The 25,628-nt window shown below is 38.4% G+C and overlaps 2 protein-coding genes across 10 annotated transcripts; one reads left to right on the forward strand and one right to left on the reverse strand.

The window, feature by feature from the left end:
- Nucleotides 1–2,126: 2,126 nt before the first annotated feature.
- On the reverse strand, nucleotides 2,127–17,214 carry bcas1 (brain enriched myelin associated protein 1). 9 transcript variants are annotated; one of them, XM_056385591.1, is made up of 16 exons: nucleotides 17,113–17,213; nucleotides 16,905–16,985; nucleotides 16,550–16,634; nucleotides 15,360–15,673; nucleotides 9,446–9,625; nucleotides 8,377–8,436; nucleotides 8,018–8,053; nucleotides 7,493–7,708; nucleotides 7,269–7,349; nucleotides 6,046–6,084; nucleotides 5,515–5,580; nucleotides 5,162–5,200; nucleotides 4,475–4,597; nucleotides 4,279–4,359; nucleotides 3,749–3,964; nucleotides 2,127–3,293 (listed from the first exon to the last, which is right to left on the reverse strand). In XM_056385591.1, the coding sequence occupies exons 2-16, from the start codon at nucleotides 16,941–16,943 to the stop codon at nucleotides 3,213–3,215; spliced, it is 1,656 nt and encodes a 551-aa protein (XP_056241566.1). In that variant the 5' UTR covers nucleotides 16,944–16,985; nucleotides 17,113–17,213; the 3' UTR covers nucleotides 2,127–3,212. The 9 variants fall into 9 exon arrangements, with proteins under 9 accessions (XP_056241566.1, XP_056241567.1, XP_056241568.1 ...); XM_056385592.1 differs by lacking the exon at nucleotides 8,018–8,053; XM_056385593.1 differs by lacking the exon at nucleotides 7,269–7,349.
- A 1,654-nt stretch (nucleotides 17,215–18,868) lies between these two features.
- Nucleotides 18,869–24,863, forward strand: pfdn4 (prefoldin subunit 4). Its single transcript, XM_056386037.1, has 4 exons — nucleotides 18,869–18,957; nucleotides 20,403–20,510; nucleotides 21,163–21,303; nucleotides 23,949–24,863. Exons 1-4 carry the CDS (start codon nucleotides 18,931–18,933, stop codon nucleotides 24,078–24,080), a joined length of 408 nt encoding a protein of 135 aa, XP_056242012.1. The 5' UTR covers nucleotides 18,869–18,930; the 3' UTR covers nucleotides 24,081–24,863.
- Nucleotides 24,864–25,628: the final 765 nt, after the last annotated feature.

Below are 25,628 nucleotides of genomic sequence, written 5' to 3' on the forward strand. Positions count from 1 at the left end.
GGCAGCAAAACGTTTGGCAAATACAATATAATCAATACGAAAATGATACAAAAAGAAACAAATGAGCAAATAGTCAATAGATACTTTGCCATCATTATGTTTGTAGTGTTGAATATTTTTTCATATTTAACAGTACTTGGATTAATCCCGTTGTACAATTTGTTCTACTTCTTTTTACTTTTCAGGGGCCAAACTAACCAAATACAAAAAAAGAAAAAGACATTTGCTTTAAAAATCTTTTTTTCAGCACACCCTCGACCATATTATGTTTCAGTTGAGGTTAAATAATTTAAATATCAAGCAAACGTTTCAGTATTTTGAATGGCACAGTAAAGGTAGGACACGCTTTGTCCCCCAGGCAGGATGTAAAACTCCCTTGAAAAACCATCCCTGAAAATCACTAGAGAGCATCTGCATTAGAAAGCCTACAGCTAACACATATAAACATGCATGTTGTGCCTGCAGGACCTGATGAGTCACCCTTGGTTAAAGGAATAAGACTTGTCCTTTAGAGGCTAGATCACCTCTATTAATTTGTTATCAGATCAGAATCAAGCAGAACAGACCTGTTACTAATGAGCGGTGCCGTGATGCACATTAGTCCCGACAGCAGGCCTCCTGTCAGGCCTCCCTGCCCACTGTTCACTTGTTCCACCCCCTCCGAGCTTTAGTGCATTCACACAGTCACATGCATTGTCCTGGGATGAACCGCAGCAACATGGTGGTTGAGCAGATCCTGTGCACTGTGTACAGTTATATCCATACCTATAACTGTTTCCATTTTCAAAACAGCCTCTTGGTTCATTATTGTGCAGAATGGATTGACCAGCCATCGTGAAATTTGATTGCGTTCATCATTTTACACAAAAGCCTTTCTCTTTAAAAGCTCACAATTCTGGCACAGTGCATGTAGGGAAAAGCAGCTGTTATCTTTGTCTGCACTGTTTTCTGTCAGGACACACAGATACATAACATTTCTGAATAACAGTATAAGTAAGTGAAAACATCAGAAACTGGTGGTGAGGTTCAGTGTGGGTTCAGTGAAGATTTTAATTTCAAGATAATGTAGGTAAATGTTTGTAATGCTTTTCGGTTTGTTGAAATATTGTGTGAGCACATTATGTTTATAGAATATCCCAATTGATTTGACAAGAATAGATATTTCAAAAGCTCCCAGTTTCACAGCCTTCTGCCATCAGCTGTTTCCATTCTTTATGTTTTATCATGAACATGAGCTCTTCACTCATACCAGCAACACTTGCGGCAACAACAATCCCACTGCATCTTTATTTGAAACAATCCTCAGGGGGGAAAAAAAGCACAGACAATCGACCACATGCCTTAACTGTGCAAGCAATACCTCACTTTTTCACCTTCAGTGCCACGGCAATTACTTTGATGCACAATTTAAAATGATCACACCTATTATAGACGGTAATACAAGAAGAGTGTGTCTCATTGATAACAAAGGAGCAGTGTGAGTTATGCCTTGAGGGGGCTGAGACTCATCACTTAATGGCGGGTGAATGGTGGGTCTCAGACATTGCCATCTAAAACACATCCTTCCAAAGACTGCACACTGTGCCATCAATCATAGAAATTACACCATAAAAGGTAAAAGAAGATTTGAAGCGCTTCCTTAGCCTGAAATATACAATTCCTTAGATCTTGTTTTACATTTTTAATCCGTAAGGCGTGTCTCATCGACTCTAAAAATGTAAATTAGTATTAAATATTGATATCCAGCCGTCATCTCTCTGTCTGTCAGAGTTACATGGTCCATTTTCTTTTTTGTGACTGTGTCTGTCAGATAACTGTCACCTGTCTGTCAGTTCTACAAATCAACACATAGATGAGTAAGGCTTACAGTATGTGCCTCTACACCCAACATAGCAAAGTGTGACTCATGTGTCACACCTTACTAGCTCAAGTTTAGTACATTAATTTGTGTTCATGAAAATGATTTGTCTTGATGATTTATCAGTGGTAAAAGAATGTCATATTTAGTTTTTGCCAAACTTTCTGAGCCACATCTTTTTTTGCAGTCTCTACAACGCCCAGTTCTTCATGATTGAGTGTCTCAGTTCCACTGTGGTTTTACACTGACGGACACAACGGACAAAATAAATGGTGAACATATTTAATGTCTTCAAGATAACTGAAGTTACACAAGACACGCGTACATATAGGCAAACACAAGCATGATATCATCTGCACACATGCCAAACACAAATGACAAACACCGTAAGACGTCAATTAAATGACCTGACACAAAGTGCTGCTATCAAATTAAAAGCTACGACTGCAAAACATACCACAAAGGACACATTTGCACACAAATGACACCTTTTTTTTGCCGCCTCAGATGTATTTGTTAACATGAATACTTTACAATCAGTTCCCCACAGAATACTTAAGATTGTGATTTCCTGAATGGCCCAATATATGACTGTTACATGTACATATACTCTACATATTGCTCACATTGAGTTAAAAAAAATCTGTAAGTGCAGTTTGAACACGCTCCTTTCATCAGCTCTAGTAGGAGCTGTCTATTTTAATGTCATATACATTTAAGTACTTTTGTCAATATCGTTTCATATTAACTTCCGCATTGCCACAACTGCATGATTTTCCTGATATGAACTGTAAAAATAGAGCCTATGTGACAATGTGTTGTCAGACAAATTAATTGCTAAAAGCGAAGTGTGGTACTGTATATTGCATAAGCCCAGTGTGTTAGGTTGCACGATTAGAGAAAGGTCACATTAAATGTCTGTAGAAAAGGTTTCACACTCGCATTGCGATACTTGTCAAGACATTTTTATGACCAAAATTATATATATATATATATATATGTGTGTGTGTGTGTGTGTGTATGTATATATATATATATATATGTGTGTGTGTGTGTGTGTGTGTGTGTGTGTATGTATTTCAACAGCCTCACCATCAAGTCAGTCTTTCACCATTTCCAATCACCACTAGTTCATCTACCTGCTCACTGCTCTTTCTCACTTGCTTTTATCATTTTATCCAGTATCCTTTCCTCTCATATTGTAACTTCTAAACAGTAACAAAAACAATTAAATAAAATAAATGTAGTTAAAGTAATTCAAGGGTGTCGAAGGGGTGATGAGAGAGAGAGAGAGATAAAGATTGAGTAAGAGAAAGGGAGTCTGTACATGGAAACTTTAGTGTTGCTTTTGGTTTCATTTGGCTTTCTCTGCTGCTGGAGCGACAGCAGCTGCCTCTGTCTGGACTCCCGCGTCTGTGGAATGACGTTTCTGACCCTGAAATTTAAAGGGAGATTTTGTTTTTATTTACAATATTTACCATACTACTCTTGTATGGTGCCATGAAATCCAAGCCAAATTTGTACTTAGTAGACATTTTATTTGTCTCCTTTCACTAAACTTCATCACTTGCAATGCAGCACTAAATGTGTGTCCTCTGAATTATGTTACACTTAGGACTTAGGACAAAGTCAGATTTATTAACCGTAATTTCTTAATATCAAACTGTGCAAACAATTGTCAGGAAGTGTATAATGATGATGAGACCAACACCTTTATTTTCTCAGTGCGATGCTGCTGCCATCTAGTGGGCATGAAGTGACAACATAGTGCATACAGTATATGCAGGAGCATTCAAAATAAACCTCAATAAACACTACTTCATTAATTTGCATATGTGTTGTCTGGGTTTCAAGAGTTGTGGGCAGTTGGAAAAGTGATGCCATCCTTACCAGATTTTTAAAGAACAGATGGATGGAGTTCCTCTTCTCCAGTTTTTTGGGAACATTGGCTGCATCGTCTCCAGCTTGGGAGGCCACTGAAGCTTGTTTGTTATCTACAACTACCTCTGACGACTTGGCTGCCGCTTTAGGTTCCTCCTTGGTTTTAGCTGCCTCTGCTGTTGTAGCTGCAGCGGGGGCAGGGGTCGCCTTTTTGGGTTCAGCACCCTGAAAGTGTTGAGAAGCTAAATTATTCCAGTCCTGGAGCAACGGAGAATAACAACATCTCATGTGCTCCAGTCATTAAGCGCAGATGGACTCTGAGAAGGCATTTGAAGTGGCATTAAGATGTACATCTGCTGTTAGGATCCAGTCTGTCTTAGTTGGTTGCAACATTATGAGGGATGATCACAGAAGCACTGATGCGTGTTGTTATGGTTCTCAAATATAAAAACAAATAGGTTTTAATACCAGATGTAATTAATGAAATCACTCTGGTTAATAATGCACCTGCTCTCCAGAGGTAATTTTACTGTATTTACCACTCCAGTCGATCTCCTGAGGAGCCGAACTCCACTTGTGGAGGCTGCCTGGACTTTTGTGGTCATGTGGTCTAACAGTACCTCAAATTCACATGAATCTGTTACTTTCTGTTTAGTAATTCCAGCACAATGCATACTCTGAGATGTTCAGATATTTCAAAGGCTTATAAAAAAAATGAAGTGAATAGGTCCTTACTTTAGGCTTGAAGAAAGAAAAGAAGGAAGATTTTGAGGCTGTTTTCTTCTCCTCCTGAGCAGGCGGTGGCGGCTCTGGCTTTGCGGCAGCCTCCAAGGTGCCAGCTTTTGAGGGATCCACTTTCTTTTATCAAAATGGCAGAGAGGAAAATACATATCATGAGCTATTTACAAATTAAAGGCATGACCATCATTGAAGCTGACAGATCTGCCACCTGCAAGTGAAAGAAGAGGTAAAAAGGGGGAAAATATCCAAGATCACAGAAGAGAGGAGGCAGAAAAAAAGAACCCCTGCACCATCATCCACAGCAACAAAAAAGAAGTTATTTTCTGTGAAAGAAAAAAGGAAGAAGACTCTGAGATTGTCTTTCTTTAAAGGAATAGTTTGACATTTTGGGAAATACTCTTATTTGCTTTCTTGCAAAAAGTAACATAAAAAGATTGGTACCACCCTCATATCTGTCCATTAAATACAAAGCTAAAGCCAGGAGATGGTTAGTTTATCTTAGCTTAGCTTAACTGAGCTTAGCATAAAGACAGGAAGCAAGGGGCAAACAGCTAGCCTGGTTCTGCTAACAAAATCTTAACTTGTTTTCATTTGTTTAAATTCATACAAAACCAAAGTGTAAAAACAAAAAAGAACGCATATAAGCATATTTCCCAAAAATGCTGAACTCCTTTAATTTACCTCAGCTTCTACCACTGGCTGTGGTGCTCCATCCACCATCTGCAGGGAAGGAAAAGTTATTTGTTTTCCCATCAATTCAAACACTATATGAAGACCTGACTCATTTGTCATGATGGAACACAGTTGAGTGCAATGTGAAATATTTAATTAATCAAACCATTAAAAACTGCTTTATTTTATTTCATTTTTTCTCAAACTGCAAATGTCAAGTTTGACGTTTTACTGAAATGCATGAAAGGTACTTTTGGTACAACATAATATTTAGTACATCTGTAACAACATCATGTCATAGGTGCCTGTAGAGTGAAGAAAAATTAAGAATTAATATTCCCAAGCACTTCTTGCTGATTTACCTGCTCTTCTACAACTGGCTGTGCCACCTCCTCTGCTGTCTCCTGAGGTTCAACCTTATTTTCAGTCTGAGTGAATGCAAATGAGTCAGAACATGTAAAAAAAAAAAAAAAAAAGACCCACTGAATTCAGAACATGGTGATGTGATATAATCAGAGTATCAGGCTTATTATTATTCCACTCCCTAAAAACAACAAAACCCCAATGTTGACAACTCTGCTTTGATTTACCTGGAGTTCTACAACTGGCTGTTGTACCTCCACTAGTGTCTCCTGTAGATTGAAACTGCTTGTTTATTCTGAACAGATGCTAATTTAAATAAGCATGCAAAATGCTGTAATTTACTATACAGCATGTCTGTTATGTAACACAGACTTTAGGCTTTGTAGATACTTGTGATAATTCTGTCAAAGCAAGACCTACTGTGCTAGTGAGAGGTTTGAAACCCCTGCAGGTTGATTCAAACACACCAGTATATATTAATATAACAGTCCCTGAACACAACTGAAGAGGCTGAGCAGACTCTAGTTTACCTGTACTTCTACTGGTGGCTGTGGTTCGTCCTTGATTGTCTGCGGGACAGGTGAAGGAGTTTTTATTGTTAGTAAAAGTCAACAAGAGAGAAAGCAAATGTCCTCAGAACCTCAAAAATGCATGGAAAGATTAATATGTTAGTATGGCAGTGTATGACAACTAAAATGAACTGGTCAAAGGAACAGTTTGATATTTTGGGAATCACTTAATCACTTATTCATAGTTGGATGAGAAAATCGATGCCACTGTCAAATTAATATGGATTAAAGGGGCTATTTGTTCGTTTTCTCAGCTTCCTGAACGTGGTTTTTTACCAGGAGCAGGTGATGGTGATTGTCGTTTGACAAGAGCTTTGGCCATAATTGTCTTCATAATATGAGAGGTTATAATATGCCCTCTGAGCTGCGCTATGTCTACAGGGCAGATTGGCGGCAGCAGTGAGTTGCTAGCGGAAAGTGACGAGAGGGGCCGGGGTTAGCATGCTAACTTTAGTAGAAGAAAAGAAGTGATTGAGACAAGAGTTAACATTAGCATTGATTTCCACCGCTGGAGACAGTTGTTGGCGAGTAAGGAAATTAAGTTCGACACTAATATCACAACGTTTCTTCTGGTAAGTTAACAGCTGTTAATGCTAATGTTAGCTATGTAGCAATAGCAAAACTTACAAATAGCTCTTATAATTTAAGAAGACGTAACATGAGTGAGTGAGCTGTAGAGGTGCTTGTAGGCTTGTATGTTTGTGCTTGTATATATGTGCTAAGCTAAGCGAAACTAATCGCCTCCTTGCTCTAGCTTCAAAATGTGCACAGACATGAGAGTGGCATCGATCTGCTCATCAAACTTTAGGCAAGTAAACAAAAAAAAGTGCATGTCCCAAAATGTCAAAAAAGTTTTTTTTTTCATTTAAAGAAACACTCATGCCCTTTTCATGAAAAATGGACTGTGGTAGAAACACCGGTGCTAATTTTAAGACTATTTTCCAGTGAAACCTTCTGACCAAAGTCACTATTATTGCATGTATAACTGAGGAGTCACAATTGTGACATAGTAATACAAAACCTGGTACTCCTGGGATGAATTTCAAAACAGGAAACAAATACTGCTGTTACAATTAAGAAACAGCAAATTGTTCAGTTTCTGCCACCTCCAGACAAATCAGCTCTTGTTCAGTTAGTACCAGGATGAGCCATGGTCAGTTTGAGAATATGATAATCTACTGTACCGCTGCTGCAGTCTTGGCCTGGGCATTGGCTCCACTTGCTGAGGCACCCTTGCCTTTGGATGCCTTCAAACCTAGCAGTACCTCAAATTCACATACAGCATGTTTCACACTATGTTATAATCTGACACCCTGTGGAACATGCACTCACTGAAAGTCTACATGAATACACATCCCTTAAAATAAGCATCTTATCTTGTCGTCTCCAGTTGGAGCTGTTTATTTACCTTTGGGCGGAAGAATTTGCTCAGAGTATCTTTGGCTGATGTTGCTTTTGAGGGCTCGGGTTCCTTTGCAGCAGCTTTTGGTTCTTCTTTTGGCGTGGGTTTTACAGGTTTGGCAGCTGGTTCTCCTTTGACTTCCATTTTTGGTGGCTCTGGAGGAGGTGGTGGTGGGATAGACATTCCTTTGAGTGCTGCAGGCGGTTCAGATACTTGTGCAGCCTATTCGAGAGGGAGAGAGGATGTTGAAATAATGGTTTGCTGAAGAAAAACCGCAAGTAACTGTCCACACTGTCACTCCAACAGTAAATACATTTGATCAGCAATTACATTTTCTTCCAACTTCAAATATTAAAAGTTTAATTAGTATGTAAAATGCAATCAAAATTCAAATTAAAATAAGTAAAGAAAATGTCCTTTCTAGAACTGATGGCTGAACTGGATGCAACCATGTATTGGAAATGTATGCCTTTTTCATGAATTGCAGGATCTGTCATAGAAATTAAAACACTTCATGGGCTATATGCTCACAGTAATGGTTGCTGCTGGTTGGGTCTCCTTCTGGGACTATTTGGCAACAAAAAAAGGAAGCAGTTAGAGAGGTAAAGTTAAACTGAAGCAAACAAAGATGTGCAAAAAGCTTTGTGTACATGTCCTGTAAATGCTGGTCCCTTAGAAAATAAGATGTACTTTTTTTAAAATCTGGAATATCCTCAATTTAAGTCACAAACAGAAACAGAAACAGAAATTCACAGATATGGATGCGAGTTACAGCAAATTGCATCTGCATTTTCCAAACGTTATTGAATTCGCAGATATGGCTTTGAAAATGGAATTCAATTTTTTAATGTAATTTTATGTAGTGTAATGCTTTATGAACATCAGTTCACCTGCTCTTTTGTGGCATCAGGAGTAGCTGTTTCCTTTTTGGATGTTTTAGTGGAAGTCACCTGTGCAACAAGGGAAGGAACATTGACTGTCTTCAATAACTCTTTGCATATTCCACACAAAAATTAAGAAAAAAACCCCAAAATGATTAACCTTCAAATGTTAAATGTGAAAGCATCATGGAGCAGTATGTTATTTAATGTAGCTGCAGAGTAAAATGTTCAGAAACAGAGGATGCAGTTGATGTGACAGGAACAGAAAAATAATTATTTAGATGAAACAGAAGCCTTTCATGAATGCAGACATAGGCCTTTATGGTAAGCTAACTAAGGCACACAGAGTGCACTCTGAGGTCCCTGGCAGAGCACATACAGTACATGTGCTGTCATTGTGACAGCTATTGTGCTCCGGAGATGGCGTAGGCCTGCCCTCGCTCTATCTTCACAAATCTCAACTTCCAACCGCACAGGCCTCCCTTGTGAGCTCACACTATGGGCCGAACAATAGGCCACCACATTCCCGCATGTTCAAAGACTTGATTAGCATGGGGCTAGGGCAATGGTAACTCTTTAAAACGGCATGAATCCAAAAGACAGCATGATGAAGAGGAAATACAATAGCTGCTTGTTGTGGGTTTTCCATAAGGCGCTGTCATTATGGCAGAATTTGTTATGGATACCTTTAAAACCCCCCTTTCGCATACCTCGACATGCAATCAGAGGAATTACAGACGAATCAAAACTAAACATAAAACCTTCACTGTTTAATTTTTTTCATCACTGATCTCTTCTTTATCAGACAAATTACCAAATGTCTTGGCTTCAGTGGCTTTAAATAATAATTAGAACACTCGCTAACTTCAGTTTCAGCTGTTTGCCTTCAGCAAGGTTCGATTTTTTTTTTCACTTTGACTACAGTAATTCTATTTATAATTATTGATTTGATTTAATTGATTTATTTAAAATAGTAATTAATTTTATTTTCCCCAAGCAGTCTAATTAAACATGAGAAGTAATTATAAATATCAAGAGCATATAAACCACAGTTGGTTTCTCAAATTGTGTCACTTACTAGTGTTTTGAAGAAGTTCATAACTGGATTCTCTTCAGGGTCACTCTCCTCTTGGTTTTCCACAGGCTGACTGTCTCCGTTGTCAGTTTCGGGAGCTTTTTCTTCCTCTGGACGAGGGTCTTGAGTCACACTTTCTGGCTCCGTTAATGATTCTGATTCTTGCTTTAGGGTAGCTGTCTCCTATACACCATCACAAAGAATTAGCCTTTGAGAATTATGTTAGAGCAGAGCGGAGCTGATATGCAAGCAGTGAGTGTCTTAATCGCAGCATTGAGATGGGAGCACAATTCCAACCATGCCTCTGCCTACTCGGGGCATTGTCAACAATCACCCTTTTATTAATGTGTGTGTCCCACCCCTCACTCATTGATATTCAACAATGTGTGAGAGTTATGCCCTGAGAAATGTCAGAAAACTAAAATACCTTGCTGTGCCCTTATGGTGCATATCTTTAAAACATAAAACTGACCTGATTTTAAAATTACTTTTTAGTGAATCTACTGTATTCTGATTTGACTTTACTTTTTACTTTGATTCTAAGCAAGTATCATTTGTCATTAAACACAAGATAATGCAAATAAATTAGGTGCAAAATCATGAATGAAAATTAGTTTTCATTTTTCATTTTATTGGAAAATGTTTGAGTATTTTACAATGTGAACATTTTGTTGATGCTATATACAAATAGAGGCACTTCGCATTATTATAAGACACAAATCATTTTACAACCCAGTTGCAATTCCTGCGACATATTATAAAGCACATGATATCCTAATGAGGTACAGCAATATTTTTTCTAGAGAAAAACAACATTCAGATAATTCTTTCAACATTTTATTGCTGCTCCGTCTTTGGATCCACATGGATGGTAAATGTAATAGTGTATCCCAGTAAAGATGTCTCTAAGCCAACAAGTCTATAGGCTGATTCTTCAACAACTGATGTACAAGCTGACTGCAACCTATCAAGTAAAGCTTCTATGTCTATACTGGTGACTGAGGTACCTTCACTAATTTCAGCACTTTGTGAGTCCACTGTTGAATCTGGTGTGTTCACACTTAATTCATTCTCTGCTTTCTCTTCAGTCTCTTCAGTCTCTTCAGTCTCCTCAGTCTCCTCAATCTCTTCAGTCTCTTCAGTCTCTTCCTTGGCAATGATCTCTGGTCCTACCTCTTCTGAAGTCACAAGGTTACATTCAGCTTCTTCTGCAATGATTCCTTCTACAATAGTCTCAAGAACAGCCTCAACACACTCTGCCAGTGGCTCATCTAAAGTTTCAGTTTCAGAGTTTTCCTCAATCGTGGCTGAAACATCACCAGAATTGTCTGTTTCATGTATTATGTCTTCAGTAGCTTCATTTTCAGTTGTCTCGAGGATTACCACCAGCACGTCAGTTTGTGGTTGTTGCTCACTCTCCTCCGCGGGCTCTTCAGAATCATCAGTGTTGGTGGCAGTTGGTTCAATAGATTCCAAGACTTCCACATCAACCACAGGTGGAGCATCTTTATCAGGATTTTCGAAAAGAGCTTCAGCTTGGGCAATGTTCTCCTCCTCATGGACTGAAATGCAAGGCTCAGACTCTTCTTTGGCCTCCATTGGTGGCACATTGACTTGCTCATCTTTAGCTTCCTCAACTATTCTTTCAATGACTTCAAGCTCCTCTGAAATAGCTTCAATGACTGATTCTAGTGTGTTCTCCAAAACCAAAGCGATTGCATCTTCCTCACAAGGGCTTGGATTTTCTTCTACAGGTTCCTCTGAGATTAGAGGGATTTGTTCAGGTGTTTCAGTTTGTGCCAAAGTATCTTCAGATGCTTCAGTTTTTACCTCTGCCATGTCACTGTTTTCTACGGGTTCTTCAGAAATTGCAACCTCTGTGACTTCTCCTTCAGTGGATGATTCAGGTTCCTCTGAGATTATAGGAATTTGTTCAGGTGATTCAATGACTTCAAGCTCCTCTGAAATAGCTTCAATGACTGATTCTAGTGTGTTCTCCAACACCTCAGCAATTACGTCTTCCTCACAAGGGTTTGGATTTTCTTCTACAGGTTCCTCTGAGATTAGAGGGATTTGTTCAGGTGTTTCAGTTTGTGCCAAAGTATCTTCAGATGCTTCAGTTTTTACCTCTGCCATGTCACTGTTTTCTACGGGTTCTTCAGAAATTGCAACCTCTGTGACTTCTCCTTCAGTGGATGATTCAGGTTCCTCTGAGATTATAGGAATTTGTTCAGGTGTTTCAGTGCTTTCAGTTTGTGCCAAAACATCTTCAGATGCTTCAGTTTTTCCCTCTACAATGTCTACTACAGGTTCTTCAAAATTGTCAACCTCTCGGACTTCTTCAGTGGCTGATTCTTGGACAGCAATATCTTCCTCAACACTTTCGGGCACTGCTTCAAATTCTTTTGATAAAGCTTCGATGGCTTCTTCATTCATCTCTTCAGCAACTGTCTCATCTTTGGTTTGGATAATTGTCTCTTCCATAGGTTCCTTTGGAACGGTAAGGCTTACTTCCTGTTCCCCAGAGAGGGGCACAAAAACTGTTGCAATAACCTCTTCTACCAGAGGGCTGCCATTATTTGCTGCAGGCTCCTCAGGAATGGTAGCACTGAGTTCAAATTCTTGAGAGAGAACAAGAATTGCTGCCTCTGGTATCTCCTCATCACCTTCACTTACAACAGCAGGACCTGAATTTGATTCTTCAACTGTTTCTGCTCCCTCATCAGATGTTGCATCTTCACCAATCTCAGCATTATCATCTGTAGTGGTGACTTCAAGAATTGACTTGGGCTTGACTTCACCATCAGGAGATTCCTCAGTGGTGATAAGCTCACTGGAAGATATCTCCACAATGATAATTTCTTCCTCAGGGCAGCTATCGCACTTCTCTGAGAGCTTGTCATCTGTAACAGGGCTGAGTTCATCTTGTTGACTTATCTCTGGTACATCGCCAGCTTCAGCAGCATCATCAGTGGTGATCTCTTCATGAGTAGATTCCTCCTTAATTAGAATCTCTGTCTCGAGAAGGGCAGGAGGTTCTTCTTCAGATATGTCTTGGTTTGCATGTGTTGGATTTGGCTCCTCATGAGAAATCTCAAAGATTGTTTCAATCACCATTGTCACTGACTCTTCATCTAGGGAGGGAACACCACTTCCTTCTCCTGAGTCTCCGTCTGGGGAGGGAACACCATTTCCTTCTTCTGCCTCTTCATCTAGGGAGGGAACACCATTTCCTTCTTCTGCCTCTTCATCTAGGGAGGGAACACCATTTCCTTCTCCTGACTCTTCATCTAGGGAGGGAACACCATTTCCTTCTTCTGCCTCTTCATCTAGGGAGGGAACACCATTTCCTTCTTCTGCCTCTTCATCTAGGGAGGGAACACCAGTTCCTTCTTCTGCCTCTTCATCTAGGGAGGGAACAGCATTTCCTTCTCCTGACTCTCCATCTAGGGAGGGAACACCATTTCCTTCTTCTGCCTCTCCATCTAGGGAGGGAACACCACTTCCTTCTCCTGACTCTCCGTCTGGGGAGGGAACACCATTTCCTTCTCCTGACTCTCCATCTAGGGAGGGAACACCACTTCCTTCTCCTGACTCTCCGTCTGGGGAGGGAACACCATTTCCTTCTTCTGCCTCTTCATCTAGGGAGGGAACACCATTTCCTTCTCCTGACTCTTCGTCTAGGGAGGGAACAGCATTTCCTTCTCCTGACTCTTCGTCTAGGGAGGGAACAGCATTTCCTTCTCCTGACTCTCCGTCTGGGGAGGGAACAGCATTTCCTTCTGCTGACTCTTCATCTAGGGAGGGAACAGCATTTCCTTCTTCTGCCTCTTCGTCTGGGGAGGGAACAGCATTTCCTTCTTCTGCCTCTTCATCTAGGGAGGGAACAGCATTTCCTTCTCCTGACTCTTCATCTAGGGAGGGAACACCATTTCCTTCTGCTGACTCTTCGTCTAGGGAGGGAACACCATTTTCTTCCCCGGCCTCAGGAGTGAAAACATTAGGCTCAGGTTCAGCGGTTTTAATCACCACTACATCGGCTAACATGTCTCCAGCTCCTCCACCGTTGTCTTCAGTAATTACTTCATCTACTCTTGGCTCTGACATGTTTACAGCAGTGTAGTCAGAGGATTCAGAGGCAGCAGCGAAAACCATCTCAACACAATCTGCCACTACTTTAGGAAGGCTGGAAGAAACCTCCAATGGTTCAGTTTCATTGCTCTTATTTTCCTCCGCAATCATTTCATTTTCTGACTCTTTAGGGATTTCTGGCTCAATTTCCTCAGGTCCAGTAATACTCTCTTCCTCAGGATTGCAGTGACGTATTTCAAAATCATCAGTAACTTCCACCCACTCCGCTCTGAACAGTATATTCTCATACACATTGTTCTCTGTGATGACAATATCGTCACTGATGATCACGGCCAAGGGTTCCTCATTTTCAGTCTCTTCAACAGCTTCCTCAGCAATTACAACAACAGATTCATTCAGTTCATCTTCTTCAGTATTTGCTGACTCTATCATGACCACTTCCTCCTCTGGGCCCTCAGAATTTACAGTTGTATCGCCATCATCACCAGTTTGCGTTGAAATATTGGTTTCAGATTTTGTGTCCGTTTGTGTTGCTCTTTCAGCTTTTTGATGTGGATATTCAACCTCCTCTTGGTTCTCAGCGATGATCATGGTGGCAGCCTCTTCTCCACTTGAGTTCAAATCCTTTATCATGAAAATCGATATTAATGTTTAAATAAAATACATTTGGTTTTTGCGTCTGGGACACAATATAATAATGTTCTTGATCACATTATGAATACACTGAGACAAAAATAAACACCCCTCTACACTGAGAAAAACATTTTCATTTGTTATTTAGACTGTCTCAGAGAGATGTTGATTAAACTCTATGGAGGTGGTAGCATGTGGTGTTGTTGTATTGGATTACATTATAATGTAGGGTGTCATTTATTTTTTCTTCTCCCTAAATGAGGGGGACAAAATAGTATAAACACCTTTCAGTATAATGCTGTCCAACAGAAAACCACCACATATATACCACATAACTGAGTCAAGATACTCCTCAATGTATCTATTGCAGGGCTAGTGTATGGCAGCGCATTACATTTTACAGATGTGTTTATTTTTGTGGTCTCTCAGTGTTTTGAGATTACACAAATTATTATTTCTTTTTCCTTTTGCAATATGTTTTGGAATGGTTTATGCACTGTTAAAAGTGAAATTATTAAGAAAATCTAATTCTCAGTGATTTCAAGCATTTTGACAGGCAGATTGTTTTAGAGATTAGTGCAAAAAAAAATAAAGGGTAAGACCAAAACCAAGAATTTGTTAGTCCCTCTCTTAGTATTTTATGGCGGAAATACACTGACAGAGCCCCATTTGCATTTACTGAAAATGTAATTCTTAAAGATGTGTCACAAATAAAAAAGTTATATTTTTTACAGGCTAAATTTATTTTCAGCCTTTTAAAGGCTTAATAATTTCCTAAAACAGTTGGGGACTCTATTTTTTAGCTAAAGTTACTCAAGCGGGAGGAAACATTGGTTGGGGATTATTTTCAGTTGCAGATTAACGCACATTTGTTTAAAGTCAGTATTTCAGGCAGCAGGACAGTGTATGTGGGATTGACTCATAATAAACTACAGGGTTCATTGTAATAAAAGAGTACGTCACCCAGTGTGATTATGTGGCTCACTGATGTGTTTTAAATGGACTACAATGGAGCTCTATGGTAAAGAGGAAGATGATATACTGTATCAGGCTTTGGCCACACAGGCAATACTTGTTACTAGAATCAGTTCTTTGTTGGTTTTGGTCTTTTCATGGTAGTTGTTGACAATAAAAGAAATTGAGAAAATCACTGGACTTATTCTTTAAAAATAAACACAAAAAGTGTACTCACCAGCTGTGGATCAGTGGCAGGAGGACTTACAGCCTTTTGATCTTCATTTGATGTCTCTTTTTCTTGAATGTTCTCGACATCAGTTGGAGGTTCTGCTTTCTTTTTGAACATTTTGCCAAAAAGATGAACTTTTTCTTCTTTACTTTTCTTGACCTCTTCCTTCTGGATGGTGGGTTCAGGGAGTTCCAAAATGACTTGGGCCTCGGCAGGTTGACAGTCTGATTCAACTATCACAAAATCAGGCTCAGTTGATTCTGTGGCGAAGTTTAAAGAGAACGGTTCGCCATTTTGGTGGACTATGGTCTCCCCGTTAACTGCAAAAAAAGAAAAAGGTGTGAGTAAGATATAAACAAAAGGTTTAGTTCATGCACCAAATTTCAAAATATAGGATTGGACCTGCTGTCACCAAACTGACTGACAACTCTTTTAATACACAATTCATTTATAAGTCAAATTGTATATGTAAAAATGTTCTTTATATTGTCAAAATGTTACTGATTGGTACTTAAGATAAGTTTTGATTTCTGTAATATTAGGTTTGTGCTGCAATAATTGACTTTATTTAATAACATATGTGAGACCTGTGCACTAGTTCACAGTTGTTATTGCTGTTAGATGTTAAGCTCTTTGTATTCAACATTAAACCCATGCATGATATCTACTTGTGCCATGCTCCATGAAGTAAACATGGGCTAGTCAATTGAAGAAGGTTACATTATCTCCAGCGTCAACATGAGCTCTTAGACAAACTCAGGCGCCAGTGAGAATCAGTATTAGTATTATTGTCACTGCAGGGACACAAACCACATCATGACAGGTCAAATAGTGGCTCCCTGTCAATGTCTGAGACTACGCCTATAGTTTACATTGGAAAACTCAAGATGCAGTCCAACTGGGAGTTACTGTGTTTACAGAGTATTATAAGAGTCCAAAGGACTAATCCAACATGGACATAGAACAATCAGCTGATTTTGTCTGTCGCAGACTGATATACAGTATTTTCCCAAGAAAGATAAGATACGATTAAACAGAATAAAGGAGAGTGAAAACCCATTCTCTCATACAGAGATACTACTTAATTAGTGACTGCATTTATGTGTTACCACTGTTATTTTACAGATAAGTCATTATGATTTATTACTTTCCAGTTATTTATCTTAATGAGAAAAGGGAAAAAACATATCACTCACCAACAACCTCCAATCCATTAGATGTGATGTTCGCGGAGAGGCCATTCACTGATCCATTTTCATGCTTGTCATGAATTGTCCCATTCTATGAAGAAAATAATAAAGCAAAAATAATGTATTGTCTACGAGGGGGATTTCATTTCAAGAGAAGCATTGGTTTTGACTGTAAACAGACACCTGAACGATCCAGCATTTTGGAAATCTTTGGGTTTCAACAATGCAAGAAGCAACTAACATTTACTTTTTCCATGTGTGCCATGCGACTGATTTAGAGACAGTAAAGCTATAGATACTACAGTTATAGCATTACGGGTTAGTTATAATATATAATATAATATAATATTCATCACTTTACCTTGGTTATCTCTTTGTTCTTGGAATGCTCGTTTCCCATATTTTCCCCAGATCAGACCTACAGCTTTCAGCTCAAATTCAACTTAAAAAAATTACAAAAACAGAAACACGGTTTTGTTATGTTGCACTGACAAGCAAAGATTTACAAGAAATAACGACTAACTTACATGTGACTATGGCTCTCTCTTCATATGTTGGTTACGTCTTACCTTGTTACACCTCTGCAAGTCAAGCAGGTAATATCCTCCTCAAGAAAAAAAAATATGGAAAGTGTCACTGGAGTCACTGATCCTGTCCAACTGTGTACATAGGCTGTTGTTAACAGGCTATTATATGTGTGCTTTAAAATGGGTGGGACTGTTTTTAAGTAATCAATTGGATTCCCTCCAGTGAAAAGCCCGCCATCCGCCCAACAGACTGTTGGTAAAAGCACATGATTAGCTCACAGTAATCTCTCTGTGAACTCTCTGAAATTCACCTGACAGTTATAATGTGGTTACGCTCCAATCAAGGACACTATGATAAAGTAGGGCATCACACTTTTGTTTACAGTTGTAGCTGAGAAGTAACAGGATGTGTATTAAGGATATTGGGCTGACACACTTCCACACTGCCAAAACAAAAATAAGTGTTTGTACTTGTAACCTTGTCCCTTAAATTTTCTCATTGTAGTTTTGAGAGAAAACTTTTAAGCATTTTTATCATTTAGGTCATTACACTCAAAGTTGTTTTAAGATTCAGATTCAGAGTTTGTTGAAAGAACGCAATAGAAAATTGAATCAAAGTGACATGTGCCTCAAAATATCCACTGTATTACTTTGATATTATTTGATAAAAACCCTTTTTTGAGTTGCAAGGAGCAAGCATCTGCTTTATTATCGCAGTTAATCAAGACAGACAGAGAGTGCTGTAATGAAATCATCTATCTTCAAATGCCTCCACATGGTCACATTTAAATGCCTTTGAAGGCCTGTCAATGTATCAATACACACAGACCTATCTGAGAGGCATTCAGTTATCAAAGACAAACTGACAGAGGTCCGTCATTTGCTTTATTCCTTCTGTTATTATTCTCATCTTTATGTTTTGTTTGTTACTTTTTTGAGTAAATGTGCAGTGATCAAAGCTCCTTAACACTCATTTTGTTTTACTCCTTATAACCTCAAAAGAACCCAAGCCTGTTTATGCAAATCAACCAAACCACAAAGTGGCCCTATCTGTGTTTTACCCCTGCTGTATTTATTGAATGTATTATGGCAAGGCTTGGAATCCTTGAACACAATGTCCCAATTGTAGCCTATAGCTATGCACATCGAGGTGGGAGTTGGATTCCCCTGTTTGGATTGTGCACTTCTGACTTCATGCAAGGCCTGCAGCTGAGAGACGTCAAGCAAACTCTTCATGATGTACCAACGCATAACAGCCTACTAGTTTTATTAGTGGCATGACCCTTCACAAAAAGGCCATTGATTTTTAAGACTTGTAGGAAGAAACAACATATGAACTCAGGTCAACACAGTATGATTTCTCATTATACTGCCCAGCTGCAGATACTGTGTAACAGCACTTACCTATCTTTGATGATGTATTCAGTAAATATTTGAAATTGGGTGCAGTACTGTTTGCTGTAGAAATATTTACAGAGCAGCAGTTCCGGTTGATATAATAACTAGTCTGACATATTCTAAGCAAGGTTGCACATTTCTTTAGATAATTAATTATAACAGTAAACTAAACTGGCTGAATTGTCACCTATGGTGCAATTGATCAATTGTCTTAGCTCAGTGGGTGTTCAGCTGTGAGTTAAGGGACAACTTCCATGCTATATTAAACCTTGTTTATTTGAAAAGCAGCTATGCGATCGAGTGACAACAAGAATATGCAATTAAATGGACAAAACTGACGAAATTAAGCATTTCACTGTCATATTTTACAGTAGCACTCCAGATGTTTCATACCGCTAGATGGCGGTACAGCTATATTGTCGTGTTCAGTCCAATTGTCTTTGTGCAGTCGAAGAAGCCAAGATGGCAGCCACTGTGAAGGGACCTGTAGTAAGTTAAAGATATATATTTAAAATAAAATCTATCTTTTGTTCGGGGCATTCCGTCGCTTTCAAGTCTGGGGTCGCAAATAAAGATGCGTACAACTGCATGTGGAAAAGAAACAGCCACAGTAAATGGCGTCAGTGATATTTAACGTCCCAGTCACACCCTCGTGTAGCTCAGCTCAATGATAGCAGCTACTGTTATGCGTTAGCTTGATAGCTAATGTAGTGTCTCTAGATTAAGCCTGCGATTAGTTGACTCTTTACTTTCTGACCTAACTGAGAGTTAATCAGTCTATTGATAATGATGAGTAGACTAATGATAATATTAACGATTGGTAACTTGCTAAACGAGGGCAGTGATACTCGATAACGGTGACAGGAAGCCACTTGCTAGCTAAGGTTAGCTACACTGACCATTCATATTTAGTGAATGACAGGTTTACTGTGATCAGTTTAACCGGATAACAAGAACATTAACCATACATTTAATTCATTTCCTGAGGTTGAAAGTCACTGATAAGATTTACTCAAGTGCTGGACTTAAGTACAAATTTCATTTATATGTACTTTAGTCGAAAATGTCCATCTTATGGCCGTTTATACTTCTACTCCACTGTCTTTCAGAGGGAGATATTGTCCTATTTACTACACTACATATGTTAAACAACTTAAATTACTTGTTTCTTTGCGAATCAACATTTTTGCATACAAAACATGTGAAATACAATGCTTTGTTAAGATTTAAACTACCCAACAGAATAGACAAGTAGCTAGAGCACAAATGATTAGTTGATTGAATAGTCTCATCACAAATAAATACATGTGTTTTTGTATTGGGTTGCATCATGTGTTTCTGTCAGTTTTTCTGCCACATACACAGTACGTGGTGGACAAAATATTATGAACACTTCTCAGTACAATGCTGTCCAATAATACAAAGTCACCAAAGCGTACCACAGAATTCAGTCAAGATACTCCTCTATGTATTTTTTTGCTTTGTAAGAAGTTTGAGAGATGTTTTTGTAATGGTTTATGTGCTCAAAGTGAAATTATTAAGAAAATCTAAATTTGATTTCATGCAAAAATCAAACTTCACCCCCACACACTGACATGACTTGATTTCAAGCAATTTGGCAGTCACATCTTGCCACATTTTAGAGGAAATGTTGTACTTTTTACTCCACATGTATTTAATAGTTACAGTTTCTAATTACTTAACAGATTAAAGATTTAAAAAACCTGTTTTGAGAATATAAAATATGATGTATTGCTGTACAACTATCTATCTAAAATGGGTAAAATTAGCTTCACTGGAGCCAACTACAATGCTTATATACTGAATGTGAATGTGTTAGTAATGATAAGTCCATGGAATAATAATGTAACACAACACAAGCTATTTTTCCTGCATTCTATTACCCACCACAGCTAATTTCCTCTTGTTTGCAGGCGGTTGAAGATGTAAATGTCACTTTTGAGGACCAGCAGAAGATCAATAAATTTGCCAGGAACACAAGTCGGATGACAGAACTCAAAAGTGAAATAGACGCAAAGAAAGTAAGCACCATTTGTTGTGAATGCAGTAATATCACAGAGTCTGGTTTCACTGTGTGGTCAGCCGAGTTTACAGAAGTCAGACTTTGATAATCATAATGGGCTTTGGGCATAATAATTTGTTTAGACCTGATACTTCTCATACAATTCTGTGACTGTTTAACAGATTGATATTGGATAATGCACTTACGTTCAGTTGCGTGATTATTTTGGTTCACATAGATCGGAATAACTTTGTCTGAAGCACAGGTATTATTTTCCATAAGGGTTACAATGTTTAGTGTTTGCTGAAACGGTTAAAGAGAGGCATTGATTCAACTTAATGGTTATTTTTGTTAATTTCTTTTTGTGTAATTGTGGCACTGTTGAACTTAATTGCATTATTGAACGGTTTTTCTAATATTCAGCTTTCCCTCACTGATACAAAATACTGGAAAACACCTCTCAGAGTACAACAATAACAATATAATTCATCAGCATTGCAAATTACAGCCTCCAAAGTGACCATAAGGTTAAATCAACACTTCCTTTGTAACACAGTTTGTTCAGATGAGTCACAGTTACGTGTGGTCTGCAGAGTATTGCATCTGCTACATTACTAGTACTAATTTGTTCATTGAGACTCTGTAATGGTTCTGCTAATGTCTCCATGCAGAAATCGCTGCAGGACTTACAGGATGCCAGCGATGACCTGATGATGTTAGACGACGACGCTCTATTGATCCCTTATCAAATTGGTGATGTCTTTATCAGCCACACCCAGGAAGAAACACAAGAGATGCTGGAGGCTGCTAAGGTGGGTTTTTTAAATGTTCTTTTCATGCTCTTCAGACTTGTAATCATCAGTTAAATGCCCACATTAAGACAAAGTCATCAAGTTAAAGGACAGTGAGGGAAATTTAACATATAATGATAGATATAAAAACCAATTTGATGAGCAGTTAGCCTCAGATCACAAGCTGTGTTTTGTCTGCATCCTGGCAACGGAAGCTTGTGGTTTGTTTATTTGGTACTAACATTGTCTTAATGTGAATCATCTTTAATGTAATTGCTTTGAAGCAACATGAGCTCATGATCAATTTAAGCAAATGAAACATCAAAGCTATTTATTTAAACAAATACATTGTTTACAATAAGTTGTACTAAATAAAAAAAATAACAAGAAAGCTCTTTTCATGACCAAGTTGGACTGAAAAAAGAACCACACTACATGTTTTCTAATTGTTAAAGTTATATTGAGGTTATTTTGCATAGATTCCTGACTGGTGTGAATACAAAAGAGTATAAACATTTTAAATCAGTGAGTAGCTGTTGATTACACACATTACAAGAGGGTCTAGGTGGTAGAACAGCAAACAAAATCTTATGTCATGTCTCACTGCGAGTGAGGTGTTCATGTAATTTTCTTGCAACCGAATATTTTTGAAATCAATGTGCTGTTTTTAAGATGAAAAACTGGATTGCATTGAAAATAATAATTTTGGTCAAAAGAGTTACAGTTGCGTGTTATGTGAAGGACTTTGCAGCCACAAAAGGCTCTGAAATAAAAGGCGGTTTCACATGCTTCACGCGTCTGTTCACACACTATATTAAAATTTATTTTTGCTGTGCTTTTCCACTTGTGCTCTCATGGAGAGAGCTGTCATAGTCTTCCAAAAGAAATTCTGAAATAAAATAAGTAAGGTATGCACAACACTCCAAACCCAACTAGAATCTTTCACTGACAAATTTGGCTGAAATATAGTTGATAATTACTTTCATTGCAGGGACAGATACAGCTCAATGCTCATTCATTTAGACTTAATGCTACATTATTTATGATGATTTCCCTGCAGGAAATCATGATCTGTTGAATTAAAAATGGTTAACACAATATCAAAACGTGTAATAGACTTTGTAGATTATAACAACTTGTTGCCAAAGTGAAAAACATATTTTCAGTCAAAAGTGTTTTGCAAAATATATTCACATTTGGAGATTGCTGTTTAGACCAATAAATACATAAGATCATAAAATGTTTTCACACACACACACACACACACACACACACACACACACACATTCTTCATCTTTACGGATTGCATTACAGATTCAGTGTAAGAAAAACTCACACGTCCTAGCATTCAGTCCAAAGAGCTGTAATTGTAATTTCTGCCTGCACAACACTTTTGAACACCCCCCTAAAATTGTCTATATTAAGGCCTTAGAAAAAGCAGGAGATTGTGAGTCCAGGTTGGCTCTGTATCAAGTACAGATGTTAAATTTGAAGGGAGAGTTCAACAGCTGTAGAGTCTTAAGCAGACAGAAATCACAAAGGTTAAGATGTTCCAATATTTCCAGATTTGCAATTGTGCAATATTTCAATTCAGTTCGTTTCTATTTGTATAGTGCCAAATCACAACATAAATTATCTCAGGGCACTTTACAGATTAAGGAGCGAGAAACCAAACAGCTCCCACAATGAACAGCACTTGGTGAAAGTAGAGAAGAAAAACTCCCTTTAACTGGAAGAAACCTCCAACAGAACTGGGCTTGTTAGGTTGAAATGAGAGAAATGGGGGAGAGAGGAGAAAGAAGGGGGAACATTTATCAGATGATATTTACTGATGGAAGCAGAATATGTACATACTGTGTATGTGCCCATAAATAGGTTTAAAGCTTCAACATTTTGTGAAAATTTCTTATTTGCTTTCTGGCATCCTCACAGTTACGCAACTAGACTTCAGACATCCGAGTGGTGACGATCTTCTCGTCTAACTCCTGACAAGAAAGCAAATAAGAGCATTTCACAAAATGCAGAACTGTTCCTTTAAGTGTACGTGAGGGTGAAATTAAGTAGAACAACAAAGTGCAGATTGTCGGCTCAGGCTTGGGCCTCGTTGTCAGAAGACATTGTTTAGGACAGATGGTCGTTTCCATAGAGGGGCGCTTGAGATCCTCCTCGCTGCACCTGTGGGAGAAGAGCTGGGCAGTGTCAGTGTCAGTGCTCCACAGATGTTAAATAGATATAGAGACGACGCACATTGAACAAGATGTATTTTAGATTAGACCTAGTCCTCCCTTCTGTCACCGCAGCACATCTCTGTTAGTCCTTGTGTTTACACCTTGATCACACAACAGAAACACACTGCACAAGCCTGTGCTTGATTGATGTGAAGTTGTCTGCTACACACAGTGAATGACAAGTGTGTTGAAAACAGTTCACTCATTATATCTGCTGATTATAATCATGCACATTTCTATACATAGTCATTTTAACTTTTTTTCTTTCATCATAAAAGTTTTCTCTCGACTTTAGAATGTGTTTTTGATGATACAACTACTAAAAGTCATCTATTAAAACCAGTTTATGTAAATTTCTTAACCCTGTATTTTAGTTGCCTTCTGTGGGGAATTTGCAGTGGCTGTCGTATAATCAGAGTTTCCATGTTCTGTAAACAGGAAGCACTGGAGCAGGAGGTCAAAGGCCTTGAGGCGCAAGTGTCAGCGATACAGCAAGTGTTGGGGGATCTGAAGGTCCAGCTCTACGCCAAGTTTGGTAACAATATTAACTTGGAGGCAGATGAAAGTTGAGCAGTGAAACAGACATTGACAGCTGCCCCAGCATGGACTTTTTTTCATGCAGCTCTCACGTCACATCCACAGGACACAACAAAGCGTCAACATGAAGAGCTTAGGTTTGTAGCTTCTGGCTTTTGTTTACACTGATGTTGTGTGTATGCGTTAAGTTTTGGAAAATAAATTCACAAAGACAACAAAGGAGATTAAATAAATGCACATAATTTCTGATGTATTTTAATTGGCTCCTTATTTAATGTTAATGGGGTTTTGTTTGTTTTTTTTTAACTTGGTTGATCAAGATCAAGTAAATACATGAGGAACAAAAAACAGCTATGTTGCATTTTAACTTCTAGCAAATTTAACAGTCTGCAATATTCTGCCCAAGAACTCATTTCATTTGTGACCCTGTTGCATATTTGTCTACCCTAAAGGTTTGAATGAAATTAACCAAAGTCCTGTCTTTGACACAGCAGTGCTCTCTGCTTGGTGACTATGTTGCTTTAAAGTGAAAGTGTCAGAAGTATCCGACCTGCTCACCCTTGTTAAACATTGTGTGGTGTTAAGACTAATCAAGTTAACGTTGATTAAATTAGAACCCTTGTCACTGTTTAATTCATTTGGAGAAATCTTAAAAAAGTTTGAACCAATTAATATTTAGTCACAACCGTAACTTACATACATCCAGATCTCTTAAGGTAAGGTATCTCATCTTAAACTGTCACCACATTGTTTAATTATATGTGATTTGGCAAATGAAGTTGTAGAAACGTAGTCTAAAATAAATCTGAAATTACACATGCGCTTTTCTAGACTCGGTCATTTGTGCAGTTGTGGGTGAGATGGAGGCTTTGGTTTGTGGTGGACATTTTTTCTAGAGAGACAACAGTCAGTGAACTTCTTTTGAAATCTTCGCAGCTGAGTGATCACAGGCACCTCATGCAAAACCACCTCATGACAGGCTGAAGGGGGGGGCAGACGAATCTGGTGTTTTATCATGAATCTAAAACTGAATTCTTGAGCTGGAGAGTGACACGTGGGATCAAAATGAAAAGTCAACTTTTGTTTGTGATTTCAAACTACACTCATTTTACTGTGTAATTCTAATTCATTGCCATCCACGCTAAAACAAATGTGAAGATTACATGTAAGTGTTTGTCCTAAGACAAGTCGTTTATTAAACTAAACTGATCAACACATTTCCCGAAGGTTTTCTCTCACATTCTCATTGGGACTAATTACTCACCCTGTTGACAAAATCTTCATGAGTCCTCACATGGCTCAGATAAAGTGATGAGTTGATATCAAAGTCACATTTAATGGTAAACTTGTGATACAAAGGGAGAAAAATGACTTCCTGTGTTCACATTAGATATAAATTTATCCAGGCTTGTGATTCTCAGTGAACTGCTAATGCTCACAGTGTATTACAGCTGAAATAATCAGTTAGTTGATTAACACAAAATTGATTGACCACTATACTATTCTGATCATCGGTTGATCGTTTTTAATCATAAAAAAAAAAATCTGCTGTTTCCAGCTTCTCAATTGTTAATATTTCCT

Source organism: Seriola aureovittata, chromosome 9 (genome assembly GCF_021018895.1).
Source record: "Seriola aureovittata isolate HTS-2021-v1 ecotype China chromosome 9, ASM2101889v1, whole genome shotgun sequence".
NCBI classification, from domain to species: Eukaryota; Metazoa; Chordata; class Actinopteri; order Carangiformes; family Carangidae; genus Seriola; species Seriola aureovittata.